This window comes from Budorcas taxicolor, chromosome 1 (genome assembly GCF_023091745.1).
Source record: "Budorcas taxicolor isolate Tak-1 chromosome 1, Takin1.1, whole genome shotgun sequence".
Lineage (NCBI taxonomy): Eukaryota > Metazoa > Chordata > Mammalia > Artiodactyla > Bovidae > Budorcas > Budorcas taxicolor.
In genome coordinates this window covers 190,573,844-190,594,647 of record NC_068910.1, presented here as the reverse complement: position 1 = coordinate 190,594,647, position 20,804 = coordinate 190,573,844, and the positions used below count along the sequence as shown (strand labels likewise).

Genomic DNA, 20,804 nt, shown 5'->3' with positions numbered 1-20,804 from the left:
GATAAATGAAGTAATATAAAGACAGAATTATTCTTTAGATTTAGTCTCTTTAAGAAATTTATTTGTAATTTTTTAAGGATGTTTCAGTGGCATGAGGGGGATGAAAGATAGGAGCAGATTTAAAAATGAGTAAGAGATGTGTAGAGATTATGGTCAGAGAGTACGAACAAAGGAAACAGGCACTATGGAGAATGAGAAAGGGCTACCTGGGGGACTTTGGGGAAACATGGAGCACGGGATGCCACCACAGTATTGAGTAAATGCCTGTGGTGGTTATGGAGAAGTGGCCCAAAACATCCACTCCTTTCTTCTAGTTTGTCTCCTGAGGTCGGAAAGCTATAAAATATTAAACTCTCAGGCTTCCTTCAGCTAGGCTTCTGGATGTGACTTAGATTTTGTCAGATGTTCCCACGAAACATTTGGAAGGGAGAAGTCTGGTGAGGTGTACATGACAGTTGTGGCACTGGGGTTATAGGCAGGGGTGTGTTTTACCAATAGTAGAGAGATTTCAATATTTAGCAGCTTTATAAGTGCTGAGAGCAAGGTGCAGGGCATCTGTTATTTTTCCAGTACGGATATGGCAGGTATACTGGGGCCTTGGAGCTAACAGATAAATTTATGGCTTCTTTATTGTTGAATTATAACTAAATTGACCCCTTCATGGGTCACATCCTTGTCATGGTGAAGGGGGTTACATACCTTGATGAAGCTATGAACCATGCTGTGCAGGCCACACAGGATGGACGGGTCATAGTGAAGAGTTCTGACAAAATGTGGTACACTGGAGGAGGAAATAGCAACCCACGCCAGTATTCTTGCCTAGAGAACCTCATGAATAGCATGAAAAGGCAAAGATATGACACTTGAACAGGATTTCCCCAGGTTGGAGGGTGTTCAATATGCTACTGGGGATGGGTGGAAGGCAACTACAGAAAGAATGGCTCCAGAAAGAATGAAGCAGCTGGGCCAAAGTGGAAATGACACTCAATTGTGGGCGTGTCTGGTGGTGAAAGTAAAGCCAATGCTGTAAAGAACAATATAATGTTGGAACCCGGAATGTTAGGTCCATGAATCAAGGGAAATTGGATATGAGCAAGGAGACGGCAAGATTGAACATCAACATCTTAGGAATCAGTGAACCAAAATGGACAGGAATGGGCGAATTTAATTTAGATGATCATTATATCTACTACTGTGGGCAAGAAATCTTTTGACTTTCACAATGATTTTATAAGTACCCAATTCTCTTATTATATCCCTTTCTGCTTAGAATAAACTTCTATTACCTGCAACTGAACACTGACTGACATAGTGGGCTTATATAATCCTTTTTCAACACTAGATTTTCTAGCCCAGCAGCTCCCCAAAATCAGTTTAACAATTATCAGGATAATCTGGTTAAAAAAACAGTTTCTAGGGCAGAGTTTTTGGAGATTCAGATTAAAGTAAGTCTTGGGTGGTACTTGAGAATCTAAATTTGAGTAAGAGACAGCCCCTGTCTTCAAGGATTTCATTGTTCCAATATCCTCAGCGTCTTTTCTCTTTTGACATTTAAATCTCTATAGTTTACCATTCTCTTCCCATTCCATTCAGGTATGACCTAAATCAAATCCCTTATGATTATACAGTGGAAGTGAGAAATAGATTTAAGGGACTAGATCTGATAGCTAGAGTGCCTGATGAACTATGGAGGGAGGTTCGTGACATTCTACAGGAGACAGGGATCAAGACCATCCCCACGGAAAAGAAATGCAAAAAAGCAAAATGGCTGTCTGAGGAGGCCTTACAAATAGCTGTGAAAAAAAGAGAAGCAAAAAGCAAAGGAGAAAAGGAAAGATATAAACATCTGAATGCAGAGTTCCAAAGAACAGCAAGGAGAGATAAGAAAGCCTTCCTCAGCGATCAATGCAAATAGAGGAAAACAATAGAATGGGAAAGACTAGAGATCTCTTCAAGAAGTTTAGAGACACCAAGGGAACATTTCATGCAGAGATGGGCTCGATAAAGGACAGAAATGGTATGGACCTAACAGAAGAAGAAGATATTAAGAAGAGGTGGCAAGAATACACAGAAGAACTGTACGAAAAAGATCTTCACGACCCAGATGATCACGATGGCGTGATCACTCACCTAGAGCCAGACATCTTGGAACATGAAGTCAAAGTGGGCCTTAGAAAACATTACTACGAACAAAGCTAGTGGAGGTGATGGAATTCAAGTTGAGCTAATCCAAATCCTGGAAGATGATGCTGTGAAAGTGCTGCACTCAATATGCCAGCAAATTTGGAAAACTGGGCAGTGGCCACAGGACTGGAAAAGGTCAGTTTTCATTCCAATCCCGAAGAAAGGCAACGCCAAAGAATGCTCAAACTACCGCACAGTTGCACTCATCTCACATGCTAGTAAAGTAATGCTCAAAATTCTCCAAGCCAGGCTTCAGCAATACATGAACCGTGAACTTCCTGATGTTCAAGCTGGTTTTAGAAAAGGCAGAGGAACCAGAGATCAAATTGCCAACATCCACTGGATCATGGAAAAAGCAAGAGAATTCCAGAAAAACATCTATTTCTGCTTTATTGACTATGCCAAAGCCTTTGACTGTGTGGATCACAATAAACTGTGGAAAATTCTGAAAGAGATGGGAATACCAGACCACCTGACCTGCCTCTTGAGAAATGTGTATGTAGGCCAGGAAGCAACAGTTAGAATTGGACATGGAACAACAGACTGGTTCCAAATAGGAAAAGGAGTATGTCAAGGCTGTATGTTGTCACCTTGCTTATTTAACTTATATACAGAGTACATCATGAGAAACGCTGGGCTGGAAGACAAGCTGGAATCAAGATTGCTGGGAGAAATATCAATAACCTCAGATATGCAGATGACACCACCCTTATGGCAGAAAGTGAAGAGGAACTAAAAAGCCTCTTGATGAAAGAGAAAGAGAGTGGAAACGTTGGCTTAAAACTCAACATTCAGAAAAAGAAGATCATGGCATCTCGTCCCATCACTTCATGGCAAACAGATGGGGAAACAGTGGAAACAGTGTCAGACTTTATTTTTGGGGGCTCCCAAATCACTGCAGATGGTGACTGCAGCCATGAAATTAAAAGACGCTTACTCCTTGGAAGGAAAGTTATGACCAACCTAGATAGCATATTCAAAAGCAGAGATGTTACTTTGCCAACAAAGGTCTGTCTAGTCAAGGCTATGGTTTTTCCAGTGGTCATGTATGGATGTGAGAGTTGGACTGTGAAGAAGGCTGAGTGCCGAAGAATTGATGCTTTTGAACTGTGGTGTTGGAGAAGACTCGAGAGTCCCTTGGACTGCAAGGAGATCCAACCAGTCCATTCTGAAGGAGATCGGCCCTGGGATTTCTTTGGAAAGAATGATGCTAAAGCTGAAACTCCAGTACTTTGGCAACCTCATGCAAAGAATTGACTCACTGGAAAAGACTCTGATGCTGGGAGGGATTGCGGGAAGGAGGAGAAGGGGACGACGGAGGATGAGATGGCTGGATGGCATCACTGACTCGATGGACGTGAGTCTGAGTAAACTCCGGGGGTTGGTGATGGACAGGGAGGCCTGGCATGCTGCGATTCATGGGGTCGCAAAGAGTTGGACACGACTGAGCAACTGAACTGCAACTGAACTCCCATTCTCAGGGCTAAACTCCTCCAACGTAGTCTCCCAACCTTCCTTGATCTTTCCCACATTTGACTCAAGAGTGCCCTTTCTACTCCTCTACCTACGATTGTGATAAAAGGAAAGGATCTATTATGGTAATAACTTATCAAACTCACTAGACTCAGGGCTTCTTTCCTGCACTTCCAATAACCCTCTAAACTTTACTTCTGCTACTCAAAACAAGGACACAGCATGCTTTCATTGTTATTTAGAAATATCCCACAGGTACAGGATTTTTACTTTAGCATCGTCTTTCTGTATACAACCCTTTCCCAACCTTTTACTTCTCTTACTCCCCAAGTTATCCAAAGAGCTGATAATATCTCAAGTGTCCTAACTCAGCTCTCTTCTACTCCACAATCACCTTCCAATTTCATTTGCCTTTCTATCCAGGGAGGACCCATATTTAAGCAAAGTCAGAATCAAGCCCAGGGTCAAATTAAATGTCAGCAACACTGTCATTAGCACAATCTCTCATTCACTATGCAATTCCATAGCTCAGGATGAATACTATAGGAACTTTACTATGACCATTTCCAAACTACTAAGTTTTGAGAAGTCTGAGAAATTTGTGACAGAGAACAGAGCAACTTTATCTAACCCAACATATACCCTGAGAAATAACATGTCATTTGAATAATTAATTTGTTTACTTGGTAAAATGTGACATTGTAAGTGAGATATTCCATTTCTGCAGGGGATTTAAGCAGAGAAGAAACATGAAAAGGAGATTCACTGTGTTAAGCCAAGTCAATTTTCTTTAAAATATTACATTTTATTAATCTAAATGGCATTCTAAAACAAATCATAAATGTTTTACCTAAAACGTCTCCCACGCTGTTGGTTCATCTTTGCTCGGGGAGCCACACCATCAACAGCCATGAAGAATACTTTCCTGGGCTTAATAATGCGGAACAACACCTCCAAGTAGTGAAAAATATCAGTGAAGATTTTATCATCTGAAATTCTGAAGTGAACATCATCATCATTAGGATGGGAACATTGATGTATAATTCCATTCATATCCAGGTATAAGTTATCAAATTCAGGAATCTAAAAAACAAAAAAATGACCAAGGCCACATCAATCACATATACATAAGCATCTGATAAAAAGCAGGATATAGGGGCTTATTCTGATTATATAAAAACTCAGTAAACACAGTTGAATAAATAAAGTAAACAAACAGGAGGAATAAGGAAGACAGAGACATATTATGTGGTTACACTATGCACCAAAAGCTTGATCACATTTACTGCCAGGAAATTATTTACTTATTTAAAATATGATAACCTGAGAATACATCAAATAAAGTACTTGATTGATCTGGTACTCAAAATATTAGTCTCCTTTCTTCCATTTGAGATTAATTTCTAAAAGCCTCATTTTTTTCTATAAATGGGTAACATGATATACATTTACAGCAAATGGCTCTATGCACATGGTCATTAAAAGGTTTTACAAGTGATTTAAAGCCTTATTGAATATTTGGTTTCACTGAAGTGTGTGTGTGTGTGTGTGTGCACGATCAGTTGCTTCAGTTGTGTCCAACTCTTTGCAACCCCATGGACTGTAGCCCACCAGGATTCTCTGTTCATAGAATTTTCCAGGGAAGAATACTGGAGTGGGTTGCTATGCCTTCCTCCAGGGGATCTTCCCAACCCAGGGACTGAACCTGCATCTCTTATGTCTCCTGCACTGGCAGGCAGGTTCTTTACCACTAGCACCACCTGGAAAGCTTTCACTGAAAATAGAATCATTAATTTATTTATATTAATTTAAAAAGCTTAGATTATGCCAAGAAATTTAGGAAATTTTGAAAACTGATTTTTCATACATGGATTAAATAATTTCTAAATTTTGGCTAAGAGGCATCTGCTTTTACAGAAAGGCCTTCATGGTTCTGATTCTGATCTACTTTTCCTCCATTTAAATATTTATGAGCAAGGCTTCCCTCATGGCTTAGACTCAGGTAAATAATATGCCTATAATGTAGGAGACCCAGCTTTCTTCCCTGGGTTGGGATCCCCAGGAGAAGGGAACGGCAACCACTCCAGTATTCTTGCCTGGAGAATTCCACGGACAGAGGAGCCTGCGGGGTAATCTATGGGGTCACAAAAAGTTGGACGCGACTGAGAAACTAACACTTCACTTCAAGGCGAACGCTCTGAAACAAATATACAACACAAAAAACTGAAACAGGCACAACTTAATATCTAGAAAAATAAAGGAATGTGAGAGGAGTCTGCCTTATATGCTAACGAAAGAAAGGCATTTTGAATTTTCAAATATAAAAACATTATGGGCTTTCTTAAACTTAAAACTATTTCTGAAACAATTATTCAAATTTTACCACAGGCATAGGTAAACAAAGGGGCTTCCCTGGTAGCTCAGCTGGTGAAGAATCCACCTGGCAATGCGAGAGACCTGGGTTCAATCTCTGGGTTGGGAAGATCTTCTGGAGAATGGAAAGGCTACCCACTCCAGTATTCTGGCCTGGAGAATTCCATGGACTGTATAGTCCATGGGATCGCAAAGAGTTAGACACTACTGAGCGACTTTCACGTTCACTGCACTTAGGTAACAATATACTTCATTAATATTGAGAAAACGGCATGCCTTTGAATTTTAAGGGTAAAGTTTTGGTCTTTGAATCAATGAACACCAAAAAACATATTTATAAAATACTCATTTATATAAGATTGTACTAAGTATTACACAAAATAATTTAAATGCTCTTGCTGAGTAACAGGCGCAAATGAAATGACAATTGTGATCATGAGGTTTTAAATGTACATTCAAGATTTACTGTTTGGGGCTTCCCTGGTGGCTCAGTGGTAAAGAATCCCCTTAACAGTGCAGGGGACACAGGTTCATTCGATCCCTGGTCTGGGAAGATCCCACATGCCTCAGGACGACTAAGCCTGTGCTCCACAGTTATTGAGTCCACATGATGCAACTACTGAAGCCCGTGTGCCTAGATCTCACGCTCCGCAACGAGAAAAACCACTGCTGTGAGAAGTCCAAGCACTTCCACTAGAGAGTAGTCCCCACTCCCTACAACTGGAGAAGGCCTACCCACAGCCTTCTGGGGTTTTAGAAAAGGCAGAGGAACCAGAGATCAAACTGTCAACATCTGCTGGATCATGGAAAAAGCAAGAGAGTTCCAGAAAAACATCTATTTCTGCTTTATTGACTATGCCAAAGCCTTTGACTGTGTGGATCACAATAAACTGTGGAAAATTCTGAAAAAGATGGGAATACCAGACCATCTGACCTGCCTCTTGAGAAACCTGTATGCAGGTCAGGAAGCAACTGTTGGAACCGGACATGGAACAACAGACTGGTTCCAAATAGGAAAAGGAATATGTCAGGCTGTATATTATCCCCCTGCTTATTTAACTTATATGCAGAGTACATCATGAGAAACGCTGGGCTGGAGGAAGCACAGGCTGGAATCAAGATTGCGGGAGAAATATCAATAACCTCAGATATGCAGGCAATGGCACCCGACTCCAGTACTCTTGCCTGGAAAATCCCATGGACGGAGGAGCCTCGTGGGCTGCAGTCCATGGGGTCGCTAAGAGTTGGACACGACTAAGCGACTTCACTTTCACTTTTCACTTTCATGCATTGGAGAAGGAAATGGCAACCCACTCCAGTGTTCTTGCCTGGAGAATCCCAGGGACGGGGGAGCCTGGTGGGCTGCCGTCTATGGGGGTCGCACAGAGTCGGACACGACTGAAGCGACTTAGCAGCAGCATGCACATGACACCACCCTCATGGCAGAAAGTGAAGAAGAACTAAAGAGCCTCATGATGAAGGTGAAAGAGGAGAGTGAAAAAGTTGGCTTAAAGCTCAACACTGGGAAAACTAAAATCATGTCATCTGGTCCCATCACTTTATGGGAAATAGATGGGGAAACAGTGGAAACAGTGTCAGACTTTATTTTTCTGGGCTCCAAAATCACTGCAGATGGTGACTGCAGCCATGAAATTAAAAGACGCTTACTCCTTGGAAGGAAAGTTATGCCCAACCTAGACAGCATATTCAAAAGCAGAGACTTTGTTAACAAAGGTCCGTCTCGTCAAGGCTATGGTTTTTCCAGTGGTCATGTATGGATGTGAAAGTTGGACTGTGAAGAAAGCTGAGCGCCGAAGAATTGATGCTTTTGAACTGTGGTGTTGGAGAAGACTCTTGAGAGTCCCTTGGACTGCAAGGAGATCCAACCAGTCCACCCTGAAGGAGATCCGTCCTGGTTGTTCTTTGGAAGGACTGATGCTAAAGCTGAAACTCCAATACTTTGGCAACCTCATGTGAAGAGTTGACTCATTGGAAAAGACTCTGATGCTGGGAGGGATTGGGGGCAGGAGGAAAAGGGGACGACAGAGGATGAGATGGCTGGATGGCATCACTGACTCGATGGACTTGAGTTTGGGTGAACTCTGGGAGTTGGTGATGGACAGGGAGGCCTGGCATGCTGCGATTCATGGGGTCACAAAGAGTTGGACACGACTGAGTGACTGAACTGAACTGAACTGAATGACAGAAAACCTGCCCTAAATGATATTTTAAATTAAAAAATAGTTTAATTGAACCAAATAACTTAGCTGTAGTCCAAGGGGACACAGAAATGTAGTATGTAAGAGACATTCCAAATCAGTGAAAAAAAGGGATGGGGCACCTAGCTAACTACTTGGAAACAAAACTGTAATTCAACTTATAACAGAATAATGTCAGAAGGATTAGACATTTTAATGTGAGAAATGTAAATCAGAAAATGATATACAAATATATTGGTAGTTTTCAGGTGGGGAAAGTCAGAAATCATAAATCAAACAAATGATGAAGCTGGCTACCTGAAAATGTATTTTAAAAACCTTGTAGGGTTAACTAGAAAGTGTCATAAACAAACTCAGCTGAAAAATGACAAAATGCAGGAAGATCCTTGCAAATTAGGACAAAGTCAATATTTCTAATATACAAAAAACAACCCTAAAATATTAAGAAAAACATTATATGTTAAAAGCATGGAAAATGCAAAGCAATTCAAAATGGAAGAAACATAAAGTCTAAATCATATGAAAAAATGTTCAACATACCCAAGTTCTAATTAATATGATACATTATTTTTCCCATCAGGTTAGCAAAAGACTAATGTTACCCAGTATAGGTAAGGGTTTGGAGAAATGCGTATTTCATGTCAATAAAAGCAAGAGCTGGCCTTTATTAAGTACTTATTAGGTGTCAAACATTGGGTTAAACACATATTCATTCTCTCAATTTTGGTTAAAAATCTTAAAAGAAAAGATAGATTTCCCAATTTACATTAGAGGAAAATCACAGAGTCAGAAAAGAGAGGTAGCATTTACATACAACAGTCTGGGATGGTAATATAAACTGGTATAATGAATATGAAAACATATATCAAAATCTGTGGTGTGCAATCTTTGACCCAGGATTTCTACTATTAGAAATTTATTCTGAGAAATAATCAGAAATGTGAAATGTGCACAAAGACGTAACTACAAAAGTATTCACGGCAGTATGTCCAGAAAAGATAGAAAATGAAAAAAAAGCCTAATAATAAAGAAAACTGATAGTGGTACATTAACACAACCAAGTATTACAAAGCAATTACAAATTATGATATTATTATTCATATTTGGCATGGGATAATGTACAAAATGATTCCCAGGTGGTGCAGTAGTAAAGAATCCCCCTGCCAATGAGGGGATCTAAGAGATGTGGGTTTGATCCCTGGGTTGAGAACACCCCATGGAGGAAGGCATGGCAGCCAACTCCAGTATTCTTCCCTGGAGAATCCCATGGACAGAGGAACCTGCTGGGTTACAGTCCATGGGGTTTCAAAGAGTCAGACAAACTGAGCATGCACACACAGTGAACACAATATAAATGGTCAAATGACAAAAGCAGGTTACAAAACAGGTGAATTATTCTCCATGTTTTGAAAATACTTATCTACATGTGTATCTGCATAGAAAAGTTAGAAAGACATAGAAACAAGATGCTGCTGCTGCTAAGTCGCTTCAGTTGTGTCCGACTCTGTGCGACCCCATAGATGGCAGCCCACCAGGCTCCCCCATCCCTGGGATTCTCCAGGCAAGAATACTGGAGTGGGTTGCCATTTCCTTCTCCAATGCATGAAAGTGAAAAGTGAAAGTGAAGTCGCTCAGCCGTGTTCGACTCTTAGCGACCCCATGGACTGCAGCCCACCAGGCTCCTCCACCCATGGGATTTTCCACGCAAGTGTACTGGAGTGGGGTGCCATTGCCTTCTCTGAAACAAGATGCTACTGGTGGTTAATCCTGGATGATGAATCTCATTTGCTCTTTTCTTCCCTCTAGACTATATACTGGTCTTCCCTGGGGGCCCAGACTGTAAATAATCAGCCTGCAATTCGGGAGACCTGTGTTTGATCCCTGGGTTGGGAAGATCCCCTGGAGAAGGCAACGGCTACCCACTCCAGTATTCTGGCCTGGAGAATTCCATCGACAGAGAAGCCTGACAGGCCACAGTCCATGGGTCGCAAAATGTACAACACAACTGAGCAACTTTCACTGACTGAGACTATATGATACCTTTCACATTTTTCTGCATTATATGAACTTTTATATAATGAGCACCTTTATAAACTGAAAAAAACGTAATTTTCCTTAAAAAAAATTTAATTCCCTTAGGTTTCAGATTATTAAGAAAGATACAGAATGATAATCATAGGCCAATGTGATGAAGAAAATGATCACACACAGAAGAATCCTGCTCTTTTACTAAGACACAATACTGAGTTCTTACATCTGCAAGTTAGAAAGTATCTTATACTTTCCCCTCTCCTTCTACTCTATATCTAATTAGCCATAAAGATTTCTTTTTGTTTTTAACATCTTAAATGTTCCCAGAATATCACCTTCCTACCCCTGCTCACTGTCTTAGGCAACCCCATCTTTTTCTCCATCCCCAGATTTCCCATCTTACCTCAAACCTTCAGTTTTCCATCTGTAGTACTTGTTTCTAGTTTTCACACTATAGTTCAGCCACTTTTCTAAAGCATAATCTGATCATGTGGCTGCCTTTTCAAACTTCTACTATAAATTCTTAATGCCATAAAATGTCCTATATGATTTGGCTGTTACCTTTACCATCAGTTGCCATATTCCTTCCTGTTTACACATATATCCTACAAACTAAAGGAAGTAAATTACTCGGTTCAGCTCAGTCGCTCAGTCGTGCCCCACTCTTTGCGACCCCATGGACTGCAGCACTCCAGGCTTCCCTGTCCATCATCAAATCTCGGAGCTTGCTCGAACTTATGTCCATCAAGTCAGTGATGCGATTCAACCATCTCATCCTCTATCGTCCCCTTCTCCTCCCGCCTTCAATCTTTCCCAGCATCACGGTCTTTTCAAAGGAGTCAGTTCTTTGCATGAGGCGGCCAAAGTATTGGAGTTTCACTTCAGCATCAGTCTTCCAATGAATATTCAGGACTCATTTCCTTTAGGATTGATTGGTTTGATCTCCTTGCAGTGCAAGGGACTCTCAAGAGTCTTCTCCAACAACACAGTTCAAAAGCATCAATTCTTCAGTGCTCAGCTTTAAGGTCCAACTCTCACATCCATACATGACTAATGGAATGTCTAGCTAGTACATCTAGCTTTGACTAGATGGACATTTGTTGGCGAAGTAATGGCTTTGCTATTTAATATGCCATCTAGGTTGGTTATAGCTTTTCTTCTGAAGAGGAAGTGTCTTTTAATTTCATGGATGCAGTCACCATCTGCAGTGATTTTGGAGTCCAAAAAAGTAGGCTCTCAATGTTTCCATTGTTCCCCCATCTATTTGCAATGAAGTGATGGGACCGGATGCCATGATCTTAGTTTTCTGTATGTTGAGTTTTAAGCCAGCTTTTTCACTCTCCTCTTCCACTTTCATCAAGGCGCTCTTTAGTACCTCTTCTCTCTCTGCCATAGGGTGGTGTCATGTGTTTCTCAGGTTATTGATATTTCTCTGGGCAATCTTGATTCCAACTTGTGCTTCATCCAGTCCAGCATTTCTCATGATGTAATCTGTATATAAGTTAAATAAGCAGGGTGACAATATACAGCCTCGAAGGATTCCTTTTTCAGTTTGGAACCAGTCTGTTGGTCCATGTCCATTTCTAACTGTTGCTTCTTGACTTGCAAACAGATTTCTCAGGAGGCAGGTCAGGTGGTCTGGTATTCCCATCTCTTTCAGAATTTCCCACGCTTTGTTGTGATCCAGACAGTAAAAGGCTTTGGCATAGTCAATAAAGCAGAAATAGATGTTTTTCTGGAACTCTTGCTTTTCCTATGATCGAACAGATGTTGGCAATTGGATCTCTGGTTCCTCTGCCTCTTCTAAATCCAGCATTAACATCTGAAAGTTCTTGGATCACATGCTGTTGAAGTCTGGCTTGGGGAATTTTGAGCATTACTTTACTAGCATGTGAGATGAGTGCAATTGTGCGGTAGTTTGAGCATTCTTTGGCATTGCCTTTCTTCGGGATTGGAATAAAAACTGACCTTTTCCAGTCCTGTGGCCACTGCCCAGTTTTCCAAATTTGCTGGCATATTGAGTGCAGCACTTTCACAGCATCATCTTCCAGGATTTCGAATAGCTCAAATGGAATTCCATCACCTCCACTAGCTTTGTTCGTAGTGATGCTTCCTAAGGACCACTTGACTTCATATTCCAGGAAGTCTGGCTTGAGGTGAGTGATCACACCATCGTGATCATCTGGGTCGTGAAGATCTTTTTTGTACAATTCTTCTGTGTATTCTTGCCACCTCTTCTTAATATCTTCTTCTTCTGTTAGGTCCATACCATTTCTGTCCTTTATCGAGCCCATCTCTGCATGAAATGTTCCCTTGGTGTCTCTAATTTTCTTGAAGAGATCTCTAGTCTTTCCCATTCTATTGTTTTCCTCTATTTCTTTGCACTGATCATTGAGGAAGGCTTTCTTATCTCTCCTTGCTGTTCTTTGGAACTCTGCATTCAAATGGGTATATCTTTCCTTTTCTCCTTTGTTTTTTGCTTCGCTTCTTTACACAGCTGTTTGTAAGGCCTCCTCAGAGAGCCATTTTGCATTTTTGCATTTCTTTTTCCTTCTCCTATACAATGTCACTAACCTCCTTCGACAGTAAGGAGTGGTGGGTTGCAGCCACATGATGCTGGAGCAGTGAGCAGCCGAGAGGAGTTACGCCATGTCCAAGGTCAGGAGCGGGGGCTGTGAGCAGATACCCCACGTCCAGGGTCAGAGAAACCCCAATAAGATGGTAGGCGCTGAGTGAAGACATCAGACAGCAGACAGACAGAAACCACAATCACAGAAAACTAACCAATCCAATCACATGAACCACAGCCTTGTCTAACTCAATGAAACTATAAGCCATGCTGCATAGGGCCACCCAAGACAGATGGGTCATGGTGGAGAGTTCTGACAAAATGTGGTCCCCGGAGAAGGGAATGGCAAACCACTTCAGTATTCTTGCCTTGAGAACCCCATGAACAGCATGAAAAGGCAAAAAGATATGACACTGACAGATGAACTCTCCAGGTCGGTAGGTGCCCAACATGCTACTGGAAATCATAGGAGGAATAACTCCAGAAAGAAAGAAGAGACGGAGCCAAAGCAAAAACAACACCCAGCTGTGGATGTGACTGGTGATGGAAGCAAGATCCAATGCTGTAAAGAGCAATACTGCACGGGAACCTGGAATGTTAGGTCCATGAATCAAGGCAAATTGGAAGTGGTCAAACAAGAGATGACAAGAGTGAACTTTGACATTTTAGGAATCAGTGAACTAAAATGGACTGGAATGGGTGAATTTAACTCAGATGACCATCATATCTATTACTGTGGGCAAGAATCCCTTAGAAGAAATGGAGTAGCCCTCATAGTCAACAAGAGTCCAAAATGCAGTACTTGGATGCAATCTCAAAAACGACAGAATGACCTCTGTTCATTTCCAAGGCAAACCATTGACCACCACAGTAATCCAAGTCTATGCCCTGACCAGTAATGCTGAAGAAGCTGAAGTGGAACGGTTCTATGAAGACCTACAAGACCTTTTAGAACTAACACCCAAGAAAAATGTCGGAAGTCAAGAAACACCTGGAGTAACAGGCATATTTGGCCTTGGAGTACAGAATGAAGCAGGGCAAACACTCATAGAGTTCTGCCAAGAGAACGCACTGGTTATAGCAAACATCCTCTTCCAACAATGTAAGAGATGACTCTACACATGGACATCACCAGATGGTCAACACCAAAATCAGATTGATTATATTCTTTGCAGCCAAAGATGAGAAGCTCTATACAGTCAGCAAAAACAAGACTGGGAGCTGACTGTGGCTCAGATCCTTATTGCCAAATTCAGACTTAAATTGAAGAAAGTAGGGAAAACCACTAGACCATTCAGGTATGACCTAAATCAAATCCCTTATGATAATACAGTGTAAATGGGAAATAGATATAAGGGACTATATCTGATAGAGTGCCTGATGAACTATACTTGATCAGCTTATACTTAAAAGTGAGTATAGTATCCTTATGTTAATCCATAAAGCACTACTGTGAAAAATTGTGATGGGAACCTAATTTCCTTTCCTTTAAAAGTCATATGTTTCTTTTTTCTAGGTGACAAAGCTTTTTTCTCTTTTTCTTTTTAAAGTCCATGAATTATACTAGAACATACTAGAGCATGTCTTGATGTCAATATTCTTGGGTACATGGTATATTCTTTCAACATGGTGTCAATTTGTTTTCTAACTTCAGGTAAGTTTTAATTATAGTTTTCACATTTTTCTATTATTTTGCTTTGATTTCCTTTTTCAAGAATGCCTATTGTGTTCTTTGACTATATTTATCACTACTTTCACTCGAATCTTTTTTATCTTTAAAATTTTTCTTTTATTTCTACCTTCTATCTTTTTTCTTATGGTTAATTTGCTTTTGCCTTGCTACTAGGCTTCATTTCTGACATGATTTTTTCATTTACATCTAATTTTCTCTAATAAGGTTCTGTCACCTTATTCCTGGATTTTTGTAATTGATTATATGTTGTTTTTCATGCCTTATATCATTTTCTTAGTGCCTTTTTAGCTCATTCTGAAATAGGTTATAATTTTGATCTGTTTTGTGCACATGTCTTTATTGCAAGCTTTTATTGTCTGTGTGTGTGTGGGCGCACGCTAAGTTGCTTCAGTTGTCTCTGACTCTTAGCGACCCTAAGGACTGTAGCCCTCCGGACTCCTCTGTCCATGGGATTCTCCAGGTAAGAATACTGGAGTGGGTTGTCATGTCCGCCTCCATGGGATTTTCCCAACCCAGTGATCGAACCTGGTCTCTAATGTCTCCACTGGCAGACAGGTTCTTCATCACTAGGGCCACCAGGGTTATTGTCTGTACAAATGTTATTTTGTTCCCCTTTCCCCCATAACTTCGCATACTATACACCCTTGACATTTTTCTATTGTTCATTTTTATGTAAATTTAATTTTTCCTGAACTTTTGGAAGAACGATGCATTTAGGAAAACTTTAAAGCTTCCTCTTCTGCTACTTTGGGATAGTATTACAAATACGGTGGTTTGCTTGGTTTGTTTTCTAAGATTTCTTGACTGTGTAATTCTTCCTGACTTTTATCTTCACTTTCTTCTCTTATCTCTCTTGTCCCTTTCCTGATTAAATTTTATTTCACTCCTGGCAGTTTTTCTTTAGGGTAGGCTGTGCCTTAGAATGGTGCCTTGGCAAGTCAGTTTTGAAGGTTCACAGGAGTTAGTCTGCTCTTGCCCTTTAAAACCCTTCAGTTACAGCTACTGCTACTAATAGGCTTGGAGAGTTAGTAAATATCCTGAAGTTCTATTCTCAGGTTCATCAGATGTTGCCCCATTTTTTTCCTTTTCCTCTTGCAGAGATGCCAATATCAACAGGGTCTAGAGGTTATTGGTAGTCTGTCCCCACCTATTTTATCTTGGAATTCTTGTGTCCCAAGGTTTTCTTGCAATTGTTTTATCAATTTAAATTTTGCAACCTAGTATCTGTTTCTAAATAAGTATCTGTTTTTAAATAAGTTTTCAGAGAAACCAAAAACTATGCCCTGTCATTACTACCATCATTTTACTGGAACCCACTCCTCCATCCAATCCCTTCCCCCAAGGACTAGCTTTTGAACTACTGTGACTTACTTAGCACTACCATCTTTTAAGTACTGCTTGAGAGAGTAGCTGGTGATTGCTTTTTGAAAGACATCACTTTGATGAACAAAGTTTTAAACCTATTATTAGTGATTCATATCATAAAATTGCCTGAGAGCTATTATTTTTGTTCAGCAAGAAAATTTCTCAAGATGGAGAAAATCCAAGATCCTTACATCAAACCAAATTCTTTGCCAAAGAGTAGGGAGGTAAAATAATACTGAACAGATTGTGTATTATCAAGTTAGTCTGAATGTCTTAATTTAGAGAGAAAGAGACTGATACATGGCAGGTACTCAAATGTTTGTTGACTGAAGGATCCAGGAAAAACCTAAGTTAGTTGTCACTATTTTCATCCTCTTCTCTGAAAGAAATGTTTTCCTGTCTAACTCAAACTACGTTTCAGATAAATTAAAGACAAACTACCATTCTGCAAGTTTTGGTAAGCTTTTCCTCATATACCAAATCTGATAGGACTCCAACAACAAAGAATACCTCCGGGAAGTTTAACCCTACCTTCCCACTTTTAGTATTTTTTAAAAAGAATAAACCATAGTTTAAGAGACAGCATGACGGTGTTCCGGAGAAGGCAATGGCACCCCACTCCAATACTCTTGCCTGGAAAATCCCATGGACGGAGGAGCCTGGTAGGCTGCAGTCCATGGGGTCGCTAACAGTCGGACACGACTCAGGGACTTCACTTTCGCTTTTCACTGTCATGCATTGAAGGAAATGGGAACCCACTCCAGTGCTCTTGCCTGGAAAATCCCGGGGAGCCTGGTGGGCTGCCGTCTATGGGGTCGCAGAGTCGGACACGACTGAAGTGACTTAGCAGCAGCAACAGCAGCAGGATGATGGTGTTCACCGGATTATTTCCCCTCATATTAAACAATGCTATCATCACAACTAAGTCAATTAGCTATAAAAATTTTAAAAATAATTTTTCCCCTGTAAAATATAAAATGGACAAGAGATCTACCAAAACCATTAAATAAACACAAGCAACAAACACTAGTCCCAAATTCTAGTTTATCTAATATACTGTTGTCGTTCAGTTGCTAAGTCGTGTCGGAACCTTGGCCCGTCTACTGCAGCACGCCAGGCTTTCCTGTCCTTCACTATCTCCCGGAGTTTGCTGGCTTACTATTTTTTGCCACAGTTCCAATACATGAACTACATTTTTGAAGCGTGCACATAAACTCTGCCCTGGGGTCATTATATACCGAATATGACGATTACAAGTATTATTGCTCTTACAATCTGTTCCTCTCTCCGTTCTCCCCCCTTCTCTTCTCCCTCTCCCCCCACCTTTCTCTAGCACACAGACACGCACAATGAAGCCTTCAAATAAGTGTCCTGGTCCCGTCCAAATATATTTTTATTTCTTTCGGAAAGGGGGATTGGTACGGTTCTTGGGGTAGTAGAAAAAAATGTACAGAAAGGCATCATAAATATGAACCATCAGCCACGTCAGAAAGTCTAGGCGTTGGGGGTGGGGCGGGATGCAGCTCGAGATAAGGGAAAGTAAACAGGGGTATTCAGCGGCTGAGGCCGGTAGTAACGTTCGTAGGTGGGTCTGCCGCAGGCTCTGGGTGAGGACCCGGGGGAGGCCCTAGGAGAACATCCACTCCGCTTCGAAACCTCTAGAACGAAAAACGAAACCTGCAACTTCCTGGGAAGGAAGGGGAAGCACTCCCGAGAGCGTTGCTCCCCCGGACTTGATGTCGGAGTCACGCAGGCCCTGCTCCGGCAGGAGCTGTCAGAACCGCCGCATCCCTGCGGCTCTGCCCACAGGAGGGCGACCTGCGCGTTCGCTCCCACTCAGATCACCAGGGTGTCCTCAAACGTCCTGCTGCCCTCCCTTCGCCGCTCAGCCAGCTGACGACGAGCAGCAGGCGGCGGCTAGGAGCCCAGGTGCTAGGGTGGAGAGGGCCGCCGAGCCCCGGCTCCTCCGCCTTCTCAGCCGCTGCCCCCGTGCTCACCCACCTGATGCTCCTTCACCACTTCGCTGAGGCAGGGATATCGCTCCGAGATCCATCGGTAAAACTTGGGGACTCCCATTTCGGCCGTCAATATTAACTCCAGTCAGGGCCCAACAGAAACCAAACGCCCCGCCGGGGCCTACGCAGCCGCCTCCGGCCGTCGCTCCGCGGATGACAACACACCGCCCGCCCGACCATAGAGAGCGGCCGCCGGGCCTAGAGCGGCCGGCTCTGAGGCCGCATCCCCGGGGCGGGGCTCTAGTCCCAGCCGAAAGGCCCGCCGCCGAGCTTCCTGGTGGGTTCCACGGAAGAAACCCAAGGCGTATTTGAATGCGCGTGTGAAATTCAATTCTGAAAATGTCAGTTGATGGAGCCGTGCTCTATCAGTGGATTTGGAAGTGGTGTGGAAACCCCATGAGACGACTGTAAGAATCCTGGCTGTTTCTGTCTCCTGGGATTACAAATCTCAGTGGTTTTCAACACGAATTTGTAAAGGTCTGATGATTTATTTGGTTTACTTTGTGAGTGGAAATTTTTCGAGGTTACGACAGTTTCTTTTCAAAACTTTCTTTTTCCAAATTACTTGCTTAAAATAATTTCCTAACACCCCTCCATCCAGCTTACTCTACAACTGTTTACATTGTGACTTTCCTTGAATAGGAAAGTATATGTTTAGTTTTCACATTTATACCTCTTGGGTTACCCCCATCACACTTAAACTGTACAAAAGGCAGAATTCTGTAAGGTGAACTTAAGCGAAATTACCTGTTATAAAAAGTTTTCCATTTATTTGCATATAATCTCATTGCTTTGTAATTACTATCAGTTATTTTAAATCTTCTGTAATAAAACATACCCCCAAATTTATTATTAAAATTGTTTAGATTTTAAAACCTGATGAAATGTTACGTACTGCTTTCCCCCCAAACTACAGGATTCTGCATTCTGGCACACTTTTAGTATGGTAGCATCTTTAAAATTGCAGAATATTTATATAGTTTTCATATTCATGCTAATTGGCTAACTTTTCTCTCCCTATCATATTTTCAACCATACCAAAAAAAGAGAGTTTTACTAAGTGAACTTTATAATGTGCTGTTTATGTTTTACATCTCTCTTACTAGACAATTCCCAGATGGCAGGGCAACTATTGTTAGCTTTGTGCACAAATATAGCACAGTGTTAACATAAAGAGTATTTATTCAATATAATTTTTTTGTTCAAATGAATCCTTATGCTAGCACTTATAATCAGTGAAAATTGGGAAATGAAATTAGGCTGGCTTGTTTTTTGCAAATATCTTTTTAGAGCATAAAAACATACAATATTCCATTTCTCCAGTTATAATACACAGTATATATTAAGAAAACTGTTTATTTCATAATAACATATATTATTTTAAATATTATTAACAATCAGGGAGAAATACCAGTTACTCTGAGAATATAAACATATGTTGTACTTTGGAATTGAATAGATACAACCACAGATTAATGCACCAAATGCATTAAATTTAGATTATTAACATTGTTTAAAGTAATTCCATTTTACATATATGGGGTCCAACCAAGGTACATCTGGCATAGCAAGTTTTCATCAGTAGCTTCTTGTATAAGGTAATGCACGTGTCCTTCGATAGATAATGGCAGCCCTGTCACTCTATTTCGGGTCTTGATTACACCTTGCAGTCGCTGCTCGATGTCAAGAACATGAGTCTTGGCCTAAAAACAAATGGAAGATCGTAAGAACTAAGGTCCCAATGACATGTGGATGTATGTTTATAAACTGGAATTACTGACTTTCTGTTATTTAACAAATATTAATGCCATTTTACTGACCCTTACCCCTTTTGTAAGAGCAAATACAGACAAAAGAGAGAAGAAACAAATATAACTTGAGATACTGATCTTAAAACTTGCAGTGTTGACCTAACATCAACTGCGTGGAAGTTTTTCAGGACTAAGTAAAATATCAAGAATGTCTTCCACATTAGAAGTCTAGAAAAATAATTTTTAAAAAATCTACCCTAAAAAGTGTTTAGGACATAAACATTTGAATATTAATATTCTAGGAATAGCAATAATACTCTGATGCCTAATATTTTCCATTAGTATATGCAAATGGGAGTTCTACATGAGCACCTGGAATCCTACACATTTCTCTCAATCAAGACAGCATATCAGAATGCAAAAGTGAGAATGATGTTATTAGAATAACAATCCTCAACCTATTCTAACTTATTTAAAACAGCTATCTGCAAAATTTGAGTCTTCAACCAATATAGTCAGCTCACTGCAGCCAATGAGTCAACCAACAGTGGACTGAAAAAATTCAGGGAAAAACAATTCCAGAAAGTTCCAAAACAGAAAACTTGAATTTGCCACATACCAGCAACTATTTACATAGCATTTACACTATATTTGTAACTATTTTACATGGTATTTACTTTGTACTAGGTATTATAAGTAATCTAGAGATGATTTAAAGTATATGGGATGATATACACAGGTTATATACAATGCCATGTCATTTTATATAAGGGATTTGAGCAATCTGGGATTTTGGTATCCACTCCAAGGGGGTTCTGGAACCTATCTCCAATGGAAACCCAGGGAAAAGGGACTACTGTGTTAGTAGAGTGATTTCTATATATTGAAGCTGAGACCTGCTGCTCTATAAATTCAGGCAATTTGTGTTCACGTTTTTCCCACTCTTTATCATAACTGTGAATTGTTATGATTAAACAGACATATCTTGAACTCCTTATTACATGAAGGATAATAGTGTTAACATTAGTAATGACAAGAAAACTTAACGGCATTGTCATACTACATGGAGAACTAGATTTCAGAGTATTAAGTGGTCACTGACAGTATTTAGAATCAGTTTCCATTTGCAGA

At 40.7% G+C, this 20,804-nt stretch overlaps 2 protein-coding genes across 2 annotated transcripts in view; both read right to left on the bottom strand.

Moving 5' to 3' along the window:
• XRN1 (5'-3' exoribonuclease 1) overlaps window positions 1–18,063 on the bottom strand; it is a 112,451-nt gene extending 94,388 nt beyond the window's left edge. Inside the window, exons 1-2 of the mRNA XM_052650292.1 lie at window positions 17,909–18,063; window positions 4,508–4,740 (exon numbers count right to left, since the gene is read on the bottom strand). Of these exons, the coding sequence (XP_052506252.1) occupies window positions 4,508–4,740; window positions 17,909–17,983 (308 nt within the window). The 5' untranslated portion in view covers window positions 17,984–18,063. The remainder of the gene's footprint in view (window positions 1–4,507; window positions 4,741–17,908) is intronic.
• A 1,388-nt stretch (window positions 18,064–19,451) lies between these two features.
• The window catches only part of ATR (ATR serine/threonine kinase), a 105,473-nt gene continuing 104,120 nt past the window's right edge, over window positions 19,452–20,804 (bottom strand). The window contains exon 47 of the mRNA XM_052645566.1: window positions 19,452–19,625. Coding sequence (XP_052501526.1) covers window positions 19,452–19,625 — 174 coding nt within the window. The remainder of the gene's footprint in view (window positions 19,626–20,804) is intronic.